The 19,621-nt window shown below is 38.2% G+C and overlaps 1 protein-coding gene across 7 annotated transcripts in view; it reads left to right on the top strand.

Annotated features, from left to right (window-relative positions):
• Positions 1–19,621, top strand: part of EIF4G3 (eukaryotic translation initiation factor 4 gamma 3) — a 319,284-nt gene that overhangs the window by 258,932 nt on the left and 40,731 nt on the right. For all 7 annotated transcript variants that reach the window (XM_036256518.1, XM_036256520.1, XM_036256521.1 and 4 more), the window contains 4 exons: positions 13,038–13,184; positions 13,614–13,850; positions 14,884–14,988; positions 16,616–16,748. In XM_036256518.1, coding sequence (XP_036112411.1) covers positions 13,038–13,184; positions 13,614–13,850; positions 14,884–14,988; positions 16,616–16,748 — 622 coding nt within the window. The remainder of the gene's footprint in view (positions 1–13,037; positions 13,185–13,613; positions 13,851–14,883; positions 14,989–16,615; positions 16,749–19,621) is intronic.

Genomic DNA, 19,621 nt, shown 5'->3' on the forward strand with positions numbered 1-19,621 from the left:
AAACTGCAACCGAGGTACGTGCCCTTAGCGGGAACCGAACCCGGGTCTCTCTATACCGCAGGCCGACGCTCGAACCGCTGAGCCAAACTGGCCAGGGCAAGGTTTTTGTTTATTTTAAATTAATTAATTTTTGTTTCAGATGTTTCTCCTTTTTCCCCTATTGATACCCTCCTCCCCGCTCCCGCTCCAGCCTCCCCTCGGGTTTTTTTTTTGTAACCACGAGCAGTGCTGAAATAAGCATCTAAGTATATTTATTCTTAACATGCTGGAATTTAAATTCTCCCATACACCAAAGGATATATGTTTATATATGTTTTTAAACTTTTTTTTTTTTAAGTTTAACAGATATTAACGCTGCTTGGGAAAGAAAAATGTCTTCTTTGTACCTTTTTGTCAAATTTAATGATGTCAAGATTTTAAGCTACCAACTAATGATTAACTCATAAAATTTCTATTTAACAATTGGCTCGTGCATCAGTATGAGCCAGCTGTAGCACGTAACTCCAGTATGCATGCGGAAAAGGGTACAGATCAGCAATATACAGCTCATTGTATGTCGGCAAAGTGAACATACCTGCCACTCTGGTCAGTAAATAATAGAACTATACCTTTCCCTCTTCCTTAAAGGTAACTACTGTCCTTATTGTTCTGCTTCCCTACCTTAAAACTAACTACCGTGATAATGTACTTTTGAGATATTGAAGGCCTGAAATAAAAGGATGGCAGTGATTCCTAATACACATCAAATACAAAAATCAAACAATCCCAGAAATAATGGAAATCTAACTATCAGCAGCTAATCTTTTAGGAGGAAATTGAGAAGACTACCTTCATGAACTTTTGAGTGGAAAATTTTTTTTCAGCAAGATTCAAGATAATAAAGGGGGAAAAAATCTCAAATTTGAATATTAAAATCTAAACCCTTAGTGTAACAAATGACATTATAAATAAAATAAAAGGATGAAGCCACAGCCTAGGAGAATCTATTTGGAATACATATAACTAACAAAATGTTGAAATCTAGAATTAAGGAGGAAAAGAAAACAAATAGTTCAATTTAAAAATGGGTAATTAATTCATAGAAATGAAAATCCACTGGTTGATAAACTTAAGAAAAGATACTCAAGTGTCATTCAGTATTAAGGAAATGACCAGATAAACCTCAGTTCTATATAAGTTACACTCATTAGAGTGGGGAAAAACATTTTTAAGTGTTAATGAAAATGAATACATCACTTTCTTTTTTCAAAAATTTTTTTTTCTTTATTGATTTGAGAGAGAGAAGAAGGGAGAAGGATAGAGAGATACAAACATCGATGAGAGAGAACATCTATTAACTGCTGCCTTCATGCCTCCCACTGGTTATCACGTCCACAACCTGGGCATGTGCCCTGACCAGGAATCACACCAGTGACCTCTTGGTGCATGGGTCAATGCTCACACTGAGCCATATCAGCCAGGCTGGATACAGTCACTTTGAAGAGTAATTGGACAGTAATATCAAAGATGTTTGTATACTGTTCCCCAGCAATTTCGCTTCTTAGTACATACTCCAGAGAAATTCCCTAGATGTGCACAAGGAGTAATTTATAAGAATATTTGTGCATTGGTTTTAATAGTGAGTAATAAGAAACAACTAAAATAAGCCTAAATGTGACAATAAGAGCATACCACAATTTATTTCCTTGGTGGATTTGAGTAGTAATTAATATATATTTATACACACACACAGCAGTTATAAGTAATGAAGTAATACTAAGTGTATCAACATGGATCAAACTTAAAAATAGTACTGAATAACATGACACCATTTAATAAAGTTTTATAATATAAAAATTAAATTATTAAATACATATAAAACTATACAAATTGGAAATACTAAAACTTATATTCAAGGTAAGAGAGAAGAGGAAGTAGCATGAAGGGAAAGTACACAGGGATAAGTATTAAGGATTCTGGTACTGCCAGGTTAGGTAATTCAGACCACCTTTCCATGGATATTACAAAAGTCTGTCACAATATTTAAATCTCAAAGGCTTCAGAATGCTAAAAGGCAATAAAGATTTACTAAGGCTAAGATCTTAGAAAAGGTGGAAATCCAAAGAAAAGTGAGACATTTGGTAAAACTTCCTTCTAAAAGAACTAAAAGTCTTGAACAACTTGTTTTTCATGGACTTAATGGACTAAGGGGACAGCAGTTGTACCATGGCCCATGAAAAATGAGTGGCGGAAGAGGCTCTAGTAATTTCCCCTATACTTCAGGTTGGGATCCCAAAGGACTGCATGCTTGGAACAAGGGTGACCCAGAAATTGTCCTGTTCTCACAGGGACTGTAGTTCAACATCAGATCATTTCAGTCCTTGAAATTACACTTGACCCTTGTACAATGCAACAGTTGAGGCTCTGAGCCATCACACAAAAATCCACATATAACTTTTGCCTTCCCCAAAACTTAACTAATAGCCTGCTGTTGACCAGAAGCCTTACTGATAACATAAACATTTGATTAACACATATTTTGTATGTTTTATGTGGTAATCACTGTATTCTTACAATAAAGCTAGAGAAAAGATAATCATAAGAAAAACAATAAATTTACAGTACTATACTGTATTTATTGATATTGTAAGTTTATGTCATCTGTTTACAAGATAAATCATCTCTCAGTACCTGTACCAATATTATCTTATATGATACAAAACACTGTAGATGACATTTGTATTACTAACACTAGATATCAATAATGAAAAGGTAGTATGATAAGTTCGTATTTATTTACAGGTATAACAGTTCATGGATTGGTATGGACAAACTTGTCTGTGATTTTTTTTCACTGTCACAAACATCCAAAAAATGTTTCAATATATTTATTGGAAAAAACTCAACATGTAAGTGTACCCACGTAGTTCAAACACATGTTGTTCAGAGGTCATGATTATTAGTGCCCACTAGGTACCTGCAAGAAGTAAGCAAACATCTGTTTTAGAGACTGCTATACTAATCTTCAAATTATTTCTGTGAACAGTTTTTCAAGTAAAATGTCCAGCGCCTAATTAGAAATAAAAAGTCACACAAGGAGAAAAAGTATGAATGAGAACCAGCAACAAACACATCCCACAGGGTCTGCACATATTGCCTTTATTAGGCACAAAGGTGGTAAAGATAGATTGAAAATCTGAGCAGGGAACAAGAAAGTATAAAAAGAACCAAATAGAAATTCCAGAATGGAATATTACAATAAAGAACTTAATGAGTTTAATAACAAATCAGACACAGCTAAAGAAAAGAATTATGAACTAGAAGATAGATCTATAGAATTCAGAATGAAGCACTGAGAACAAAATAAAAAATGTAAGAGATGGGGAGGATTCAGTGAGATCAAACTTTGCTTTTAGCCCTGGCCGGTTTGGCTCAGCGGTTAGAGCATCGGCCTGCGGTCCGGAGAGACCCGGGTTTGGTTCCCGCTAAGGGCATGTACCTCGGTTGCAGTTTGTCCCCGGCCCTGGTTGGTCGTGCGGCTGACAGCCACTCGATGTGTCTCTTTCACGTCGATGTTTCTCTCTCCCTCTCTCTTCCTCTCTCTCCCTCCCACTCTATCTGTGCAAAAAATGGAAAAATGTCCTCAGGTGAGGATAAAAATAAATAAATAAATAAATAAATAAAAACCACACAAAAAACTTTGCTTTTAATGGATCCCCAGAAAAAGAGAGAATATACCGGGGGTGGGGGGGGTGGGGGGGGTGGAGACAATAGTTGAAAAGTCATTTTTCAAAACTACTCAGATGTTAAAGCTACAGATTCTCCAAAGATTTTCTACAGACCCTAAGCATCAATTAAAAAGTGAAAATGAAGGAAAGCTGTTAGACCAGTCATGTAAAACTACATACAATAAAAGATAGATAGAGGAAGGGAAAGGTATTAGAAATTTGTCTGCAGATTTCTTACTGAGGACACAAAAGTCAGTATATGCAAAAACACCTATCACATCGATGTTTCTCTCTCCCTCCCTCCTACTCTATCTGATAATAAGTAGATAAATGTCCTTGGGTGAGGAATTAAAAAAATAACTAATAGCAATTGTTAAGAAATTCAGTTTTTTAAATAGACAAAAGTCGTAAACATTTCACCAAAGAGGTTGTCCAAATGACCAATAGATATGAAAAGAATAATTTAAAAACAATGCAGTGACACCAAGTTTTCTAACTTTACCAGGTATTGATTGATAGATATGTCAGGCAACAAGAATTCTCAGACATGCCAGTGGGAATTTAAATTATAACAGCCACTTGGGTATAGAGTTTAGCATTATCTACTGAAAAACTGACGTTAGTGACGTTAGTTTTCTGCTATAACCAGCATTTCCATTCCCAAGTATATACCCACCAATAAACGTACATTTCTTATGTGCCAAGAAATATATACAAAAATGTTCATAGCATTTTTCATAATGGATAAAAGTTTGAAACGGTGTCCATCAATAGTAGAATGAATAAATTGTTATATGTTCATACTAGGACAACAAAGGCAAACTACAACTATACACAGATGGATGAATCGCATAATAAGTTTTAGCAAAAGAATGTGTACTGTGTGATTTGTTTGTTTACAGTTCAAAAATGAAACAAATAAACTGGTGTTTGGGGATGCATATTTAGGTGGTAAAACAAAGGAAAGCAAGAACCTGATTATTATAAACATACAGGATAATTAGATTAAGCTTGGGGGCTGGGAGGCCATCATTCTTTGGAAGGAGAATTCACATGGGGTTCTAGGCGGATGTCAGTGTTGTTTCTTGACCTGGTGCTATACCTAGTGGTGGCCATGTGAGTTTATTTTGTCGTAATTTACTTTGTTGAACCTTAAAAAGTTGAAAAGAAGAGGAAATAGAGTGAAAAAGTCTTCTGGGCTCTTGGGCTTTACTGTTTAGTTTCTTCAGAAGTAAAATATTTAAAGCAAATATGGCAAAATGTTAAGATTTGGCATTGGGTGATGAATATATGAATTGTGCTATATTATTTTGTACTGTATACGGAAGGAGAAGGAAGTTAGTCAGTTAATTATTTTCCAAGTTGGCTTGTCCATGGACTAGTGTTTACCCAAATTGAAATGTTAATATATGTTTCACTAATGCCAGCTTAAGCACATTTCTTTTTTTCAAGTTTCTCTTTGCCATGCTCTTTGGTTGTGAAACCAAACAAGAAGCATTTTCCAAACCTCCTAGACCATGTGCACTGTTTGGGGGTATTTTTCGTTTTGTTTTGTTTTGTTTTTAAGATCATTATTAGTTTAAGAAATGATACCTACCAATGGACTGAGAGAAATTGAAGATAGTAGAATAAAATGTTAAGCTATTACCTGGAGAAGATGCTCTTTTCCTACCCATGTATTCATTGTTATTTCAGTAACTTCGTGTCATTATCAATATTTTCTACTGAGACACCCACAGGTTACATTGCAAGGTCTTTGGACTGATTCGTAGTTGTAAAAATGTATAGATCTATGCCACTTGATATAGATTATCATTGTTGGTCATTTGAAATAATGGAATCTATTTACTGTCATATACTGTGACCACGAGTAGGAGTAGTAGTAAGAGTAAGGAGCAGTGTAATTATAGCAATATTCTTTGAGATATATGTGCTAAAATGATTACATGTAACTCAGTCCTCACATCCATTCTGTTATCCCTGTTTCACAACTTTCTCTGAAATTTATAAAATTGCCTAAATAGGGATTAAATATATAGAGAGGTTTTGAATATTAAATACTAGAACCTTAACTTCAACAGCGGCCTAGATTACTGGTTCTCAACCAGGGGTGGTTTTGTTCTCCAAGGAATATTGGGCAGTGTCTAGAGACATTTTTGGTTATGGCTACTGGTGTTTAGTGGGTAAAGGTCCAAGATTCCTCTAACCATCCTATATTGCACATGACAGTCCCCCACAACAATGAATTATCCAATCCAGAATGTCAGTAGTGTCTAGGGTGAGAAACCCTGGCTTAGATTGTTGAGATGTTAAGATTTAGGAGGAGGCTTGTTCTCATCGTTTAGACAAGTCTTAAAACCTTTTTTCTGCCTTCACATCATTCATGTGGATCACATACCTCCATTTAAAACCTTTCGTTACTTTGCAGTGATTATCTAGGTGAGGGCTTGATAATGCAACTATATGGTTGTCAGTTTTCCATGGCTACTTAAAGGGTAAGTTTTTAAGAAAGCAATTCTGTAGATTCACAGAGGAAATGGATGTAATAGTGTTGCCTTTTCTAAGTTGAGCTGTAAATACCATAGTTATGCACACAGACACATTTATACATATACCCAACTACCTACCTCTGCCAAGCTGTAAGTGAAACCTCTGGCACATAGTCTTCAGGGCATCATAAGAGAGAGTAAACGGCCTCTGGAGTGTGCTGCTGCTTCTCCTATTAACTAGTAGTGACTGAGGAGACCTGCAAGACCTTCACCAACTGGAAAGTATTTCACCAGAATTCAGTACTTCTCTTAGTAGTACATCTGAGTTTGGTGGCAAGTGGAGAATGGACAAGAGAAAATGTTCTGTTATCTAAATCTGTACTTAAATAAAAATTTAACTGGATTATTGGTAGCATTAAATTGTTATGCTATTGTTTTAGTCATAATTTAAAGTAAAATCCCCATATCAGAACCCCATTAGAATGTAAGCTCCTAAGAGCAGGGAGTCCCCCCCATCCAAGGTTAGATTCTCAGTGCCTAAAATGGTTTCTGGCACATAACAGACCCTCAGACATGTTGTGCATGGATAAATGCATGAATGAAAAAAAACTAACAACTTGAGTTTATTTTTATGCCCTAAGATGGTGCTTTTGGTACTTTTCATCTCTGCTGTGTCAGGTATGCGTACCTCAGCTGTACAAAAGGGCACTCAGAAGATTTTTGAGTATTCTATGTCCTGTTATGTCAGATAGTGTTACCACTTTTTAAGTGTTTTAAAGCGAGATGTAAACAACAAAAAAAGGCAAGGCGTGAAAAGAATGACAGGACTGAGCATAGGAAGAGACCCTAAGAACAAGGAGGACACAGTTATATCTCCTCAGAAACAAAGCCTGGAATTACAGACATGAAGTGCTGGCCTTGGGCAACAGCACCCACGTGGCTGGAGTCCCTGGAGGAGGGGGATGTGCAGCTCCCCTGATGAAAGATGAAAAATGCTTTGAAGGAAAGATTGATGAGAAACAACTTAGCCTTTCATAATTGGCCCACTCCTTGTTTAATCTCGTGGGCACCCCTCAGTACGACATACCTCTTCAGATGTATCTGATAGGGATGTATTTCGATAGATATGTTCAAGGCACATACGGAATATGTTATGTTCCGTTTTAGCAGGTGATTTGCTAAGGTCAGGACATAACCACTGATGGAGGATAGTATGTCACCATGGATCCATGAGTCATAATTGGACCATCGATTTATTGCTGTTTACTTCACAGTCTAGATTTAAGTGGGAGTGCTACTTGTTTATGTTCTGTCAGCCACTCCAAATACTTTACCTCAGACCAGAACATGCTTCTGGAACAAAATGGCTGAGCCATGGGTTACCACTAGCATCTTTATGTTCTGAGACAGCAGTGAAAATTCTAAGCATGCTAAGCAGTCCATCTAGGCTTGTTCTTCCGTTTTCTACTCTATTTGATTACCATAATTAACACACAACTGACAGCTCTTCGTGATTCTCAGGGATTATCTTTTTAGGGATAAGTGGTATCTGCCTCAATGCTAAGCACAGGTCCTGTTGCTTAAAGAAAATTCCCACCCATTGCTGACAGCATTCATGTGCAAGACTGCTGGCTGACCAGTATCTGGACAGGTCTCAACACAGTATGAAATGATGTACTGTTAGTTTACAGCATAATATAATGTCACACTAATAGTTTGTTGCTATGTAAAACGGAAAGGTAGGTGCTGTCCAGCACATCTAGTTACAAGTAGCCTTACCAGGGTGTGGCAAGCATAGGTTTACAGTTGTTTGTATGGAAAATAATACAATAATTAATAAACAATATAAGAATAAACTCTGTTTCACGGACTCACAACTGTAAACCTACGTTTACCCCGCCCTGTATTCCCCAACTCCCTCCCTGAGAAACCATCTGTCAAACCCATTTGAAACATCTTAGTTTCATGGATTACAGTTAAAAATTAAAATGGTCTTAAGATTTTTTTCTAACTGTTGCACATCACCTTTCATTTTTGCTGTTATCAATGGTCACATTTGCAAGCATCTACCTTGTCCACTGTTATAGACTAAATGTTTGTGCCCCCCCCCAAATCTATATAATCTCCCCATGATGGGATTAGTGCCTTTATAAAAAGAGAAAGACACGAGCTTCCTCTCTTAATTACATGAGGATACTAGAGAAGGCAACTGTCTACAAACCACAAATAGGGCCCTCACCAAGAACCGAATCTGCCAGCACCTTGATCTTGGACTTCCAGCCTCCAGAACTGTGGCAAATAAATGTGTGTTGTTTAAGCCACCAGTCTATGGTATTTGTTACAGCAGCTTTCGCAAAGTAAAATTTCCACTCTTTGTGTTCTATTCTAACCAATTTTCTTGAGTCTCCTGGCCAGTCAGTGCTCAGTAGACAAGACATGCTAACTTAATGTCATCATCCTATTGAATTTATATTTTTTTGAAAATGATCATGCATCACTATTCTCAGAAGATATGTTCTAATGGCCTATTCCATATTTCCCTGTTAACCATCCCCAGAGAATATTAAGATCATGTTCCAGCCCTGGCCGGTTTGGCTCAGTGGTTGGAGTGTCCGCCTGCGGTCCGGAGAGACCCGGGTTCGGTTCCCGCTAAGGGCATGTACCTCGGTTGCACTTTGTCCCCAGCCCTGGTTGGTCGTGCGGGTGGCAGCCACTCGATGTGTCCCTTTCACATCGATGTTTCCCTCTCTTCCTCTCTCTCCCTCCCACTCTATCTGTACAAAAAAAGGAAAAATGTCCTCGGGTGAGGATAAAATAAAATAAAAATCATGTTCAAAAAAAAGTCTTTAGGGGGTTGTATAGCTGTGCAGTTCATTCAGAGATATGTACATGCAGATCTGTGTACATTCTGCCAATTACTCAGTTTTAATTCTTCCATATGACTGTACCTAAAAAGTTTATGCACAGGTACATGTTCTTTAGGTCCTGTATATGTGAAATGTCCCATGACTATTATTTAGGGATAGCAGATAATCATTTCTCTTGCCTTTTGAGGTTCTCTGCCTCATTGCTTTGTGAGCTTTGTTATATAGTTTCTTTGGTATTATAATATAGGTTACTCTCATACACATTTGTCAAATACAGCTCCAAGTGTTAGCTATATTCATTTATTGGACTCTATGTGCTAGCCACTGTTATTTGCTCTACTTAGACCATCTTAATCCTTTTAAGTGTCCTAAGAGATAGATGTTATAAGAAACAGGTTTGATGGAGCTAAGTAACTTGCTCAAAGTCACATGACAGAGCTGGGATTATGACTTGTTTCCTTTTGCAGGTGAAGGGATGTGAAGGCTCAGTAAGGTAGTTTATTCAAGTTTACATAGCTGATTAATCACAGAGTTGGAATTCAAACCCTGATTTCATGACTCAAGATTCCGGTGCTCTTTCAGTTTCAGTGTTCTGAATATCCCAGTTACAGCTTCCTTGTCTGTGACTTACGAAGTGCTACCACCAAATCTATTTCATTAGATGCTTACAGTTGCACTCTAGGTTAGACTCAGGTATTGTGCCTCTCTTGTTTTGGATGATGAAACTGAGACTTAGGTTGAAAGAATTGTTGTGGTTTAATAGCAAGTAAGTAAATCTGATCCTTAACCTAACCCTTTCAGTATAGTCCTTCCCTATATAAAAGTTGTAGAAAACTTTGTCTTTTGCACCTTTTTTATGGAGAAATTCTCCCTTGTGTCATTTCTACTTGTTCCTGTAAACCAAACTGTCATGAGTTTTATTTATTTATTCTTTCTGACTCATTTTAATTATGATTCCTCTCACCATGAGACAGTGACTTGGATCTTCATATTGTCCACATTCTTCCCTTTTTTTAAACAGTAAATTCGTAATTCAGGAAACATCTCCTTAGAGCAGGTAGATTGTGGCCAAGGTGATTTTTATATTGTTAATTATATCCGTAGTGATAATACAGATGATGCTAGTGAATATGTCAAGAAGCTGGATAGGACTTTTTGACTGATTTACTTGTGTTTCTTTCTTCTTCTTTCTTTCTTTTCTTTTTTCTTTTTCTTTTTCTTTTTTTTTTGTTAATCTGTTAATCCTCACCCAAGGATATTTTTTCATTAATTTTCAGATAGAGGGAGGGAGACAGAGAGAGAGAGACATCAACTGGCTGCCTCCTGCATGACCCCAACCAGGGCCAGGGTTCGAGCCTGCAACCAAGGCACATGCCCTTGACTGGGAATCAGGCCCATGACTTTATGATCCATGGACTAACGCTTGAGCCCAACCTGCCAGGGCTACTTGTGTTTTTTTAAAGTAGCACATTGGAGCCCCTGCTGGTGTGGCTTGGTTGGAGTGCCACCACATATACCAAAAGGCTGCAGGTTCTATCCCTGTTTGGGGTGTGTACAGGAAGCAACCTACTGATGTTTATTCCTCTCCATCTCTCTGTAAAAACAATAGGAAACATATCCTTGGTTAAGGATTAAAACTAATAATACAAAATTAAATGCCCTGGCTGGTTTGGCTCAGCGATTAGAGCACCTGGTGTGGTCGTGGGGGAGGCAACCAATCAATGTGTCTCTCTCTTGTCGATGTTTCTCTCCCTCTTTCTCTCTCTCTGTCCCTCCCTCTCTCTGTCCGTTCCCTCTATCTGATGATAAGTAGGGGAAAAAAACTATATATATCCTCCAGTAAGGGTTAAAAAAATAAGTAAATAGCCCGGCCTATGTGGCTCAGTGGTTGAGTGCCGGTTCAATTCCAGTCAGGGCACATGACCAGGTTGTGGACCAAATCCCTAGTGGGGTCATGCACGAGGAGGCTAGTCGATGTTCTCTCATCAATGTTTCTGTCTCTCCCTCTAAATTCAATAAAGAAAATAAAGTAGCACACTGGATATAACTGCTGATTTTTTATTTGGTACGTGTCCCTAGCAGGAACCGAACCCGGGACTCTCTGGTCCACAGGCCGATGTTTCAGCTGCTGAGCCAAACTGGCCAGGGGATGACTGCTGATTTTTAGAACCACTTTAGTTTTTTCTGGACCTAACGTCATGTTGGTTCTCTATTATATGCCACCTTGCTTGTGAAGATCCCTCTTGGTTCTTCCTTGTGCTGTATAGTTGTGTATTCTGGGCCCTGTACAGTAGAAAATAGAGTCTACTTTTGGCTTTTGCTTTGGAAATTCTTTACTCTCATGTGTTTCTTTTCTGGAAGGCTGATTAGATACCTACCTACCTTGTGTGATCATGTAGAGTAGGCCTGATTATGAAATGATCTATAGTCACTTCATTTGTATTGCCTGAATTTGGAGATAAGTATATGTTAGCTTTTCTGTGGTTGTCTAAAAAGTATCTGATGGGCCCTGGCTGGTTTTTCTCAGTGGTTAGAGCATTGGCCTGCGGTCCAGAGACCTGGGTTCAGTTTCTGCTAAAGGCATGTACCTCAGTTGCAGTTTGTCCCCGGCCCTGGTTGGGTCATGCGGGTGGCAGATACTCGATGTGTCCTTTTCATGTTGGTGTTTCTCTCTCTCCCTCCCACTCTATCAGAACAAAAAATGGAAAAATGTCTTCAGGTGAGGATAAAAAAGTATCTGATGGTCTTCTCTTCCTAGATTAATGTTTTCTGCTGAAAATAAAATGTAATGAAGCACTTGGTTCTTTGGTTGATTAGCCTGGACTTGTTAAATGGTCTTTCATATGTCATAGGGAATACATTGAAGAGTTCTAGCACAGGTATACTATAACATCATAGTTCCCATTTTCAAGAAGTCTCTCTAGCTGTTTAGCCTTCAACAGCAGCTAAAGCCACTCAGGTTGATCACATAAACTCTTTTGTGAGTATAAATACAATGCTGCATCCTGTTTTTCACTAAATCTAGGACAAATACCATGCATTTCAGAACTTTGGGAGCTACTTTATGATCCCTGAAAAAACCATTATACCATGTTCTGCAATAGCTGCTACTAATGGAGCTCAGAGGGATTTTATCTGTAAAACAGATATTTCAGTCAATTGAAATAAGCAATAAACATAGTATATTGATAGTCAAGGTAAGTACTAGCATTGCAGTGTCTTGACATTCCCCTGGGGAGAAGATATCTCAAAAATTGTCAAATGTGGCCCTGGCTGGTTCGGCTCAGGGGTTAGAGCGTCACCCCTTGGGCAGAAGTGTCTTGGGGTCAATTCCCGGTCAAGGACACGTACCTGGGTTGCAGGTTCGATGTCCGACTCCGACTAGAAGCAACCAATCCATGTGTATCTTTCATATCGATGTTTCTCTTTCTCTCCCTCCCTTTTACTCCATCTAAAAAAAATCAATGGAAAAATATCCTCGGGTAAAGATTAATAACAACAACAAAAATTGTGAAATGTGTTCCCCCTTCTGCTTTTTTCTAGGATAAGGATCTCACAACAGTTTTTCTATGGCCATGAAATTCATGTCATTTCTATTTGTCCCTTAAACCAAAGCACCTACAATGGTAGTAAGAAAAACAAAAGTAATAACTCTACAGTTAAAAATGTCTAGATAAGTGCAGTCATAGTTATAATAATCTTACATGGATTTCAAAGTCAGCTAGAGGCACAGCCAGCCATAAAAGATACAGTGCATTTATATGAGAGGAATGTGTATCTTTTCTGCATAGAATTTAAGACATCTTACCATTGAAACATGAAATGCCTAAAGCTAAATTGTATACGTCTTATAAAATGCTTACCTGTGGTTCAGTCAGCATGATTTTGCAAATAAATAAAATTGGTATTTTGAGAAAATCAATGACTATATTTAAGTAATCTTGCTGCTTTTGCATTTTCCCATTTGGATGCAGCTGAAAGTACCCATGGCAGACAAGCCTGGGAACACAGTGAATTTCCGGAAACTGCTATTGAACCGTTGCCAGAAGGAGTTTGAAAAAGATAAAGCAGATGATGATGTCTTTGAGAAGAAGCAGAGAGAACTCGAGGCTGCCAGTGCTGTAAGTATTTTCACGGGGAAAAAAAAAAGTGCTTGTGCAATTTGAGTGTTATCAAATAGAATTTTCATGGAGCCAGCTACTACATCTCCCTACTATAGGTGCCTGTTGCCTTTTTTTCATGTACAGATACTGTATTGATATCTAGAGGAATACTTTATCTCTTTTAATGCTGCATGTTAGAGCAGAGCTGCTCAATCTTCTAAGACAGGGATTCAGAACCATCTTAAGAGAGATCACTGAGTACCAGAAACCTCCTGAAATGGAAGCAAACTTTTGGGTATAGTTCATTTTTCGGAGGAGTAGGTCTTTAGTTGCAGTCAGATTCATGGTCCAGAAAGGATAAGGACCATGAATCTCAGTGTCTGTCCTTAGCATCTATTGTGCGGTACAGTTTTCATCGTCAAGATTCTATTATTCTTTATACAACAGCCAGAGGAGAGGACGAGGCTTCATGATGAACTGGAAGAAGCTAAGGACAAAGCCCGTCGGAGATCCATTGGGAACATCAAGTTCATTGGAGAACTTTTTAAACTCAAAATGCTGACTGAAGCCATCATGCATGACTGTGTGGTAAAGCTGCTGAAGAACCATGACGAAGAATCCCTAGAGTGCCTGTGTCGCCTGCTCACCACCATCGGCAAAGACCTGGATTTTGAGAAAGCAAAGGTAAAAATCCAGAATCTCTGAAACCTCCAGCAGGGACTCTGTCAGTTGTGAAAAAACTAAGACAGTCACAAAAGTGTTCCATCGTGCCCCTGCCATCGAGGCTGTTTATTTTCCTTTCTTGCCCTCCTCCTTGTCAGTGTTTGGCCATTGTGCCTTTACCTCATTTCCATTAAAGTCAGAACTGAAGAGGTCTCAAATTATAGAAAAGCCAATTCATGAGTTCAACTTATTTGTGCCTTGTCCTTTTTTTGCATGACCATTTCACAGGTCATTTGTAGAAGCAAATTGTGAGCAGAAATAAAGGGAAAAGATCTTCTATGGATCAGGACTGAGAATGATAGAGAAATGAAGAAAGCCCAGTAGCTTTCCTAAGTTTATGCTCTAATTAATGACGTAGCTATCTAACCATAGTATAAGAAATCATTAAAAAATGATTTAAAATCATTAAAAAAACATAATATAGTTCTGTACCAATAAGGGTTCGGGAAATTAGAAACACTTCAAAGAAATGTCAGAAATGTTTCATAACACCTGAATCAGCAAGGATTATGTTTGGCTGTGACAGAAAACCCCAAATATTAGTGGTTTATAGAAGATTGAGGTTTATTTCTCATTTGTGTAAGTAAGTAGTCTGAGACTAGTCTGGTGGCTCAGAGATGATCAAAAAAACAAGTTTCTCCAGCTTAACGTTCTGTTATTCCTACGATGTAGCCCTTGTCCCTAATGTTCTCAGCAGAAAGGTTGGAAAGGGGCAAAGGACTTAGCCACCTCTTTCTTAAGGAAGGTTCCAGGGAACTGTAGTATGGCATTTCCATGTATATTCTGTTGGCCTATAATTAGTCATTTGACCAAGGCCAGCTGCCTGAAATATGTAGCTTTCATTTTGGGTGACATTAAAATTCTACCACAATTAAAAATTCTACCACATTACCTTTTGGCTATAAGTTGTATTCCTGGACCATTTAAAATTCTACATGGTAAAATTACATTCGAATTCCTCAGCCAGGAATACTAATGATTTTATCTGTTGTAGCCACGAATGGACCAGTATTTTAATCAGATGGAGAAAATTGTGAAAGAAAGAAAAACCTCATCTAGAATTCGATTCATGCTTCAGGATGTGATAGACCTAAGGCTGGTAAGTAGAAAAATAATAAGCCAACCACTCCAGTCTCTCTTAAGGAATTGCACTGGAGAGGATGTCCTAGTATTTACATACGTAAAAACCTAACACTTTTGCTGTAGGACTCTCAGAAATTGAATTGACAAAGTTTCATGGAGAGCTGTGTGAAAGGACGAACGCCTGATACGTGTTTCTTTACTCTGATTATCAAACCACATTGCGGTTTTGAAATCAGCCACTGTGAATTCAAACTGGTCAAATTAAATTTACTCTTAGGATGCTAAATAATCAGGAAGCCTCACCTTCAAAATGAATACTTTTAACTTCCCTGAGCCTTATATTTTTAGTCTCTAAAATGGGGATGTTGCCTACCTTGTAGATGTGTTGTAAAGATTCAGTGAGGGAATCATGTAAAATGCCTAGCCTTTTAGGAGATGTTTTCTCCTCTGTTGTTTTTCTATATACCATCCAGTGGTGTTCTTTCATTTTCTTCATTTCTCATACTGGAAACAGTTTTTACCACTACCACTTCTTTAGTCTTGTTGTTTTAACTCCTGCAGGGTATACTGCAGCTGACCCTAAACTAGAAAAGGTGAATATAGATCCCTCCTCTTCCCTGCCCTGCAACCAGATCAGATAGCATTGGTGTTGGTTCTTTATCTTGCTGAGCCCAGATATGATCTCAGAATCCTTCTTATTGTGAAAGCCACTCCCAGTTGATCAGAAATTGAATGCTGATTTAAACCTATTTGATACTCTTGCCTCTAGCTAATATAAAAATGTAAATATAAAAAACTTCACTCAATCCTTCAACCACTTGTACTTATATCAAATATTAGGACTGTAGCTGAGTAGGGAATGAACAAGAGAAGTGTAATTATAAGGAGACAGCTTGTTTTGTCTTATTTCATGGAGAGAAAAACCAAAGAACAGTGGTGTGATACTTTGTGTAGGTTACCAGAACCATGATATGAAAGAAAAATGCTAGTCATCCTCAATTCAGAATCCCCATGGAGTGAGGTAGGAAGCGAGTAGCAATTAAGGCAGGGCCAAAGAATACAGATCCTTCTGGACTCCTTCTCTCTCCTCCTTTCAAATACACAAAACAAGAAAGAAAAACATTCAGGCTAGTCTTTTTCTCTTTTTACCCACTGCTATTTGAATGCTCAGTATACAGTAGTTCAGGGTTGATTGAGAAGAATTGAATTATTTAGCTCTAATCCCCAAACTGCACATAGTGCCACCTGTAAAATAGATGAAAAACTGCTGAAGTAACAGATTTTATAAGTATTTTATACTTTTTCAGCAGTGAACAGTATAAAATAGGTTTTCAGCCCTGGCCGGTTTGGCTCAGCAGTTAGAGCACTGGCCCGTGGACCAATGAGTCCCAGGTTCAATTCTAGTCAAGGCCACGTACCTCAGTAGTGGTTTGTCCCTGGCCCTGGTTGGGGTCGTGCAGGCTGCCAGTCGATGTATCTCTCTCACATAAATGTTTCCCTCTCTCTTTCCCTCCTTCCCACTTTATCTCAAGATAAATAGAAAAATATTCTCAGGTGAGGATTAAAAATAATAATAAAATCGATTTTCAAACTTTTTAAATTTCTAGTTATCTGGCTGATAACCTTATTTTCTCCTTTTATAGTGTAATTGGGTATCTCGAAGAGCAGATCAAGGGCCTAAAACTATTGAGCAGATTCACAAAGAAGCTAAAATAGAAGAACAAGAAGAACAAAGGAAGGTCCAGCAGCTCATGACCAAAGAGAAGAGAAGACCAGGTGAGGGGTGGAGTCCACTGGATAATAGAGAACTTAGGAGTTTGAGGGCCAGATAATAAGAATTCTGTTTTTAGATTTTAAATGAAATCAGACAGAATAACCCAAAGAATGGAGTGGTAATTGATAATAAGTTTCACCTGGAAACAAGTTATTGAGTAAACACAGAGAATGCAAGAATTAAACATGATTTCTTTTACTATTTCAAAGTCAATCAATAAGACTTTATTGAGCATCTTCAGTATACTCACTGTTGATGAGGAATATAAAAAGAAGTGGGAATATATAGTTTCTTCCCTCTAAAAACTTACAGTTTAGCTCAGCCAGTATGGCTTAGTGGTTGAGCATCGACCCATGCATCCAAAAGTCCCTGGTTTCAATTTTGGGTCAGGGCACATGCCTGGGTTGTGGGCTTGATCCCCAGTAGGGGGGCATTCAGAAGGCGGCCGATCAGTGTTTGTCTCTCATTGATGTTTCTATCTCTCTTTCCCTCTCCCTTCCTCTCTCGCTAAAAATCAATAAAAACATTAAAAAACAAAAACTTACAGTTTATGTGGGAAGGCAAAACTAATAAAGGGAACATTTGTTAAGCAAATGGAAGATATTGCTAATTATGAAATGTATTCTCCATTAAGATTATTGAAATTCGGAGAAGAAGAGAGAGAGGTAATGGGAAGAAATTTTTATTTGAGGAAGGGGGCTCTTGAACTGGTTCTTGATGGATGGTAGATATTTGGAAGGGAAGGAAGAATTTTAGTTAAGAAATTAAAATAAACATGTATTATAAAGAGAGAGGAAACCTGATTGGGGGAAAACTGTTCAGAACAAATGAAAAAAAAAAGTTTGTCTGGCAGTGTAGAGCTAGATTAAGAAATTTTTAGTTGATTTGATAGATATGAGCCATTCATTGTAAGCTTTTGAGCAAAGGAGTAATATCATGTGGGAGGTATGTAGATAAAATAAGTCTGTTGCTTTTCACGTGATGAATCAGATGGGTACACCAAAATCTGAAATCTTGCTGTTGCTGAAATCCTATGTGGAAGGAATTGAGAGCTAGTAGCAATAGTAATAAAAAGGAAGAAATAGGAAAATAAATGAAAGATGAAATAAAAGGAAAATAGAAAGTCCATGGACTAAGTTTAGGAACATTGGAAGAGGAAATCTTTTTCAGAGGGAAATGATGATCATATTTCTTTTAAGCTTGCTTATTGTGAGATGACAATAGGGCATCCAAATGGGAATGCTGTGCAGTGAGGTGAGCAGGCCAGTGGCTGGGTCACAGAGTACAGTGGTTGAGAGCATAGACCACTGGAGCCAAACTAGGTTTGAATTTCAACTGTCCAACATCCTAGCTGTATGACCTTGCATAAGTCACTTAATCTGTAAAATGGGTCTAATCTTAGTACTGAGGAATTTGTGTGAGGTTAAAATGAGGTAGTATATGTAACATGCTCAGCGTAACAACCGGCACATGGTAAATACTCAATAACCTTTATCTGTTATTTATCACAGACACAGTAGATCTCATACTGAAGTCATGAGAGATGAATACTCCAGGGACGAAAGGGTGCTTATAAGTTTCCTGGGATACCACACTTATCCTAGTGTCTAATACAGTGCTTTTCAGGTAGTGACTTTTTTTTTTATCCTCACCCAAGGACATTTTTCCATTTTTTGTTCAGATAGAATGGGAAGGGGAGAGGGAAAGGAAAAAAACCATCAACATGAAAGGGACATATCGAGTGGTTGCCACCCGCACGACCCAACCAGGGCCAGGGACAAACTGCAACCGAGGTACGTGCCCTTAACGGGAACCGAACCCGGGTCTCTCTGGACCGCAGGCCGATGCTCTAACCTCTGAGCCAAACCAGCCAGGGCTTCAGGTAGTGACTTTTATTTATTATCAGAAGAGATGGAGAGGGAAAAGATGAAAGCCTAATCCATGGAAGGTGTCCATAGTTGACTAAAGGAAGGAAAAAACTCTTAGAAAAGTGACAGATAAACAAGTGGAGAGGATAGAGTGTATACTAGGGGATATTAGTGTCATAGAAAGAAGGAAGAAACAAATCTGCTCATGATCAGTAATATTAGATAGCACAGAGAAAATCAAGAAGTATATGAGGATCAGTAATGTTTTTTTAAATTCATTCTTTATTTTTTTCCTTTATTGATTTTAGAGAGAGAGGAAGTGAAAGGGAGAGAGAGATAGGAACATCATTGAGAGAGAACATAGATTGGCCGCCTCCCACATGCCTTCCACTGGGAATCAGGTCCACAACCTGGGCATGTACCCTGACTGGGAATAGAACTGGTGACCTCTTGGTACATGGGTCTATGCTCAGCCACTGAGCCATACCAGCCAGACAGAAATGTTTTTGAATAGAGAGTTGTATGGTCTTTTATTCATTTATTCATTCAACAAATATTTATTGAGTGCCTTTCACTTAACAGGTGAGAGAAAGTCACTTCCCTCTTGCAGTTTACTTCATACTGGGGGGATAAGAAAAACAATAAAAACTTAAGTACAAATACTTGTTAGATAAATTTGTTGTATAGGAAAAATTAAGCACAGAGAGAGGGAGTGGGGAGTGTAAGGCTTTGTGGGTAGAGGTTGCAATTTTAAATAGGGAAGTTGGAGAACCTATTAAAGTTGGTATTATTTGAGCAAAGACTTCAAGCAAGTTAAGTCATGTACGTATATGGGGAAAGAAGGTTTTAGGCCAAGGGGAATATAGGAAGCACAAAGGGACAGCAAGGTGGCCAATGTGGCTGGTTCAAATGGCATAAGGGGTAGAGTGGCAGAAGATAGGGTCTGAGAGGCAGAGGGCCAGAATAGAGTTTGTAGGCCATTTCTTCAGACCATAGGCCAACGCTCT

Source organism: Molossus molossus, unplaced genomic scaffold, assembly GCF_014108415.1.
Source record: "Molossus molossus isolate mMolMol1 unplaced genomic scaffold, mMolMol1.p scaffold_m16_p_12, whole genome shotgun sequence".
NCBI lineage: Eukaryota > Metazoa > Chordata > Mammalia > Chiroptera > Molossidae > Molossus > Molossus molossus.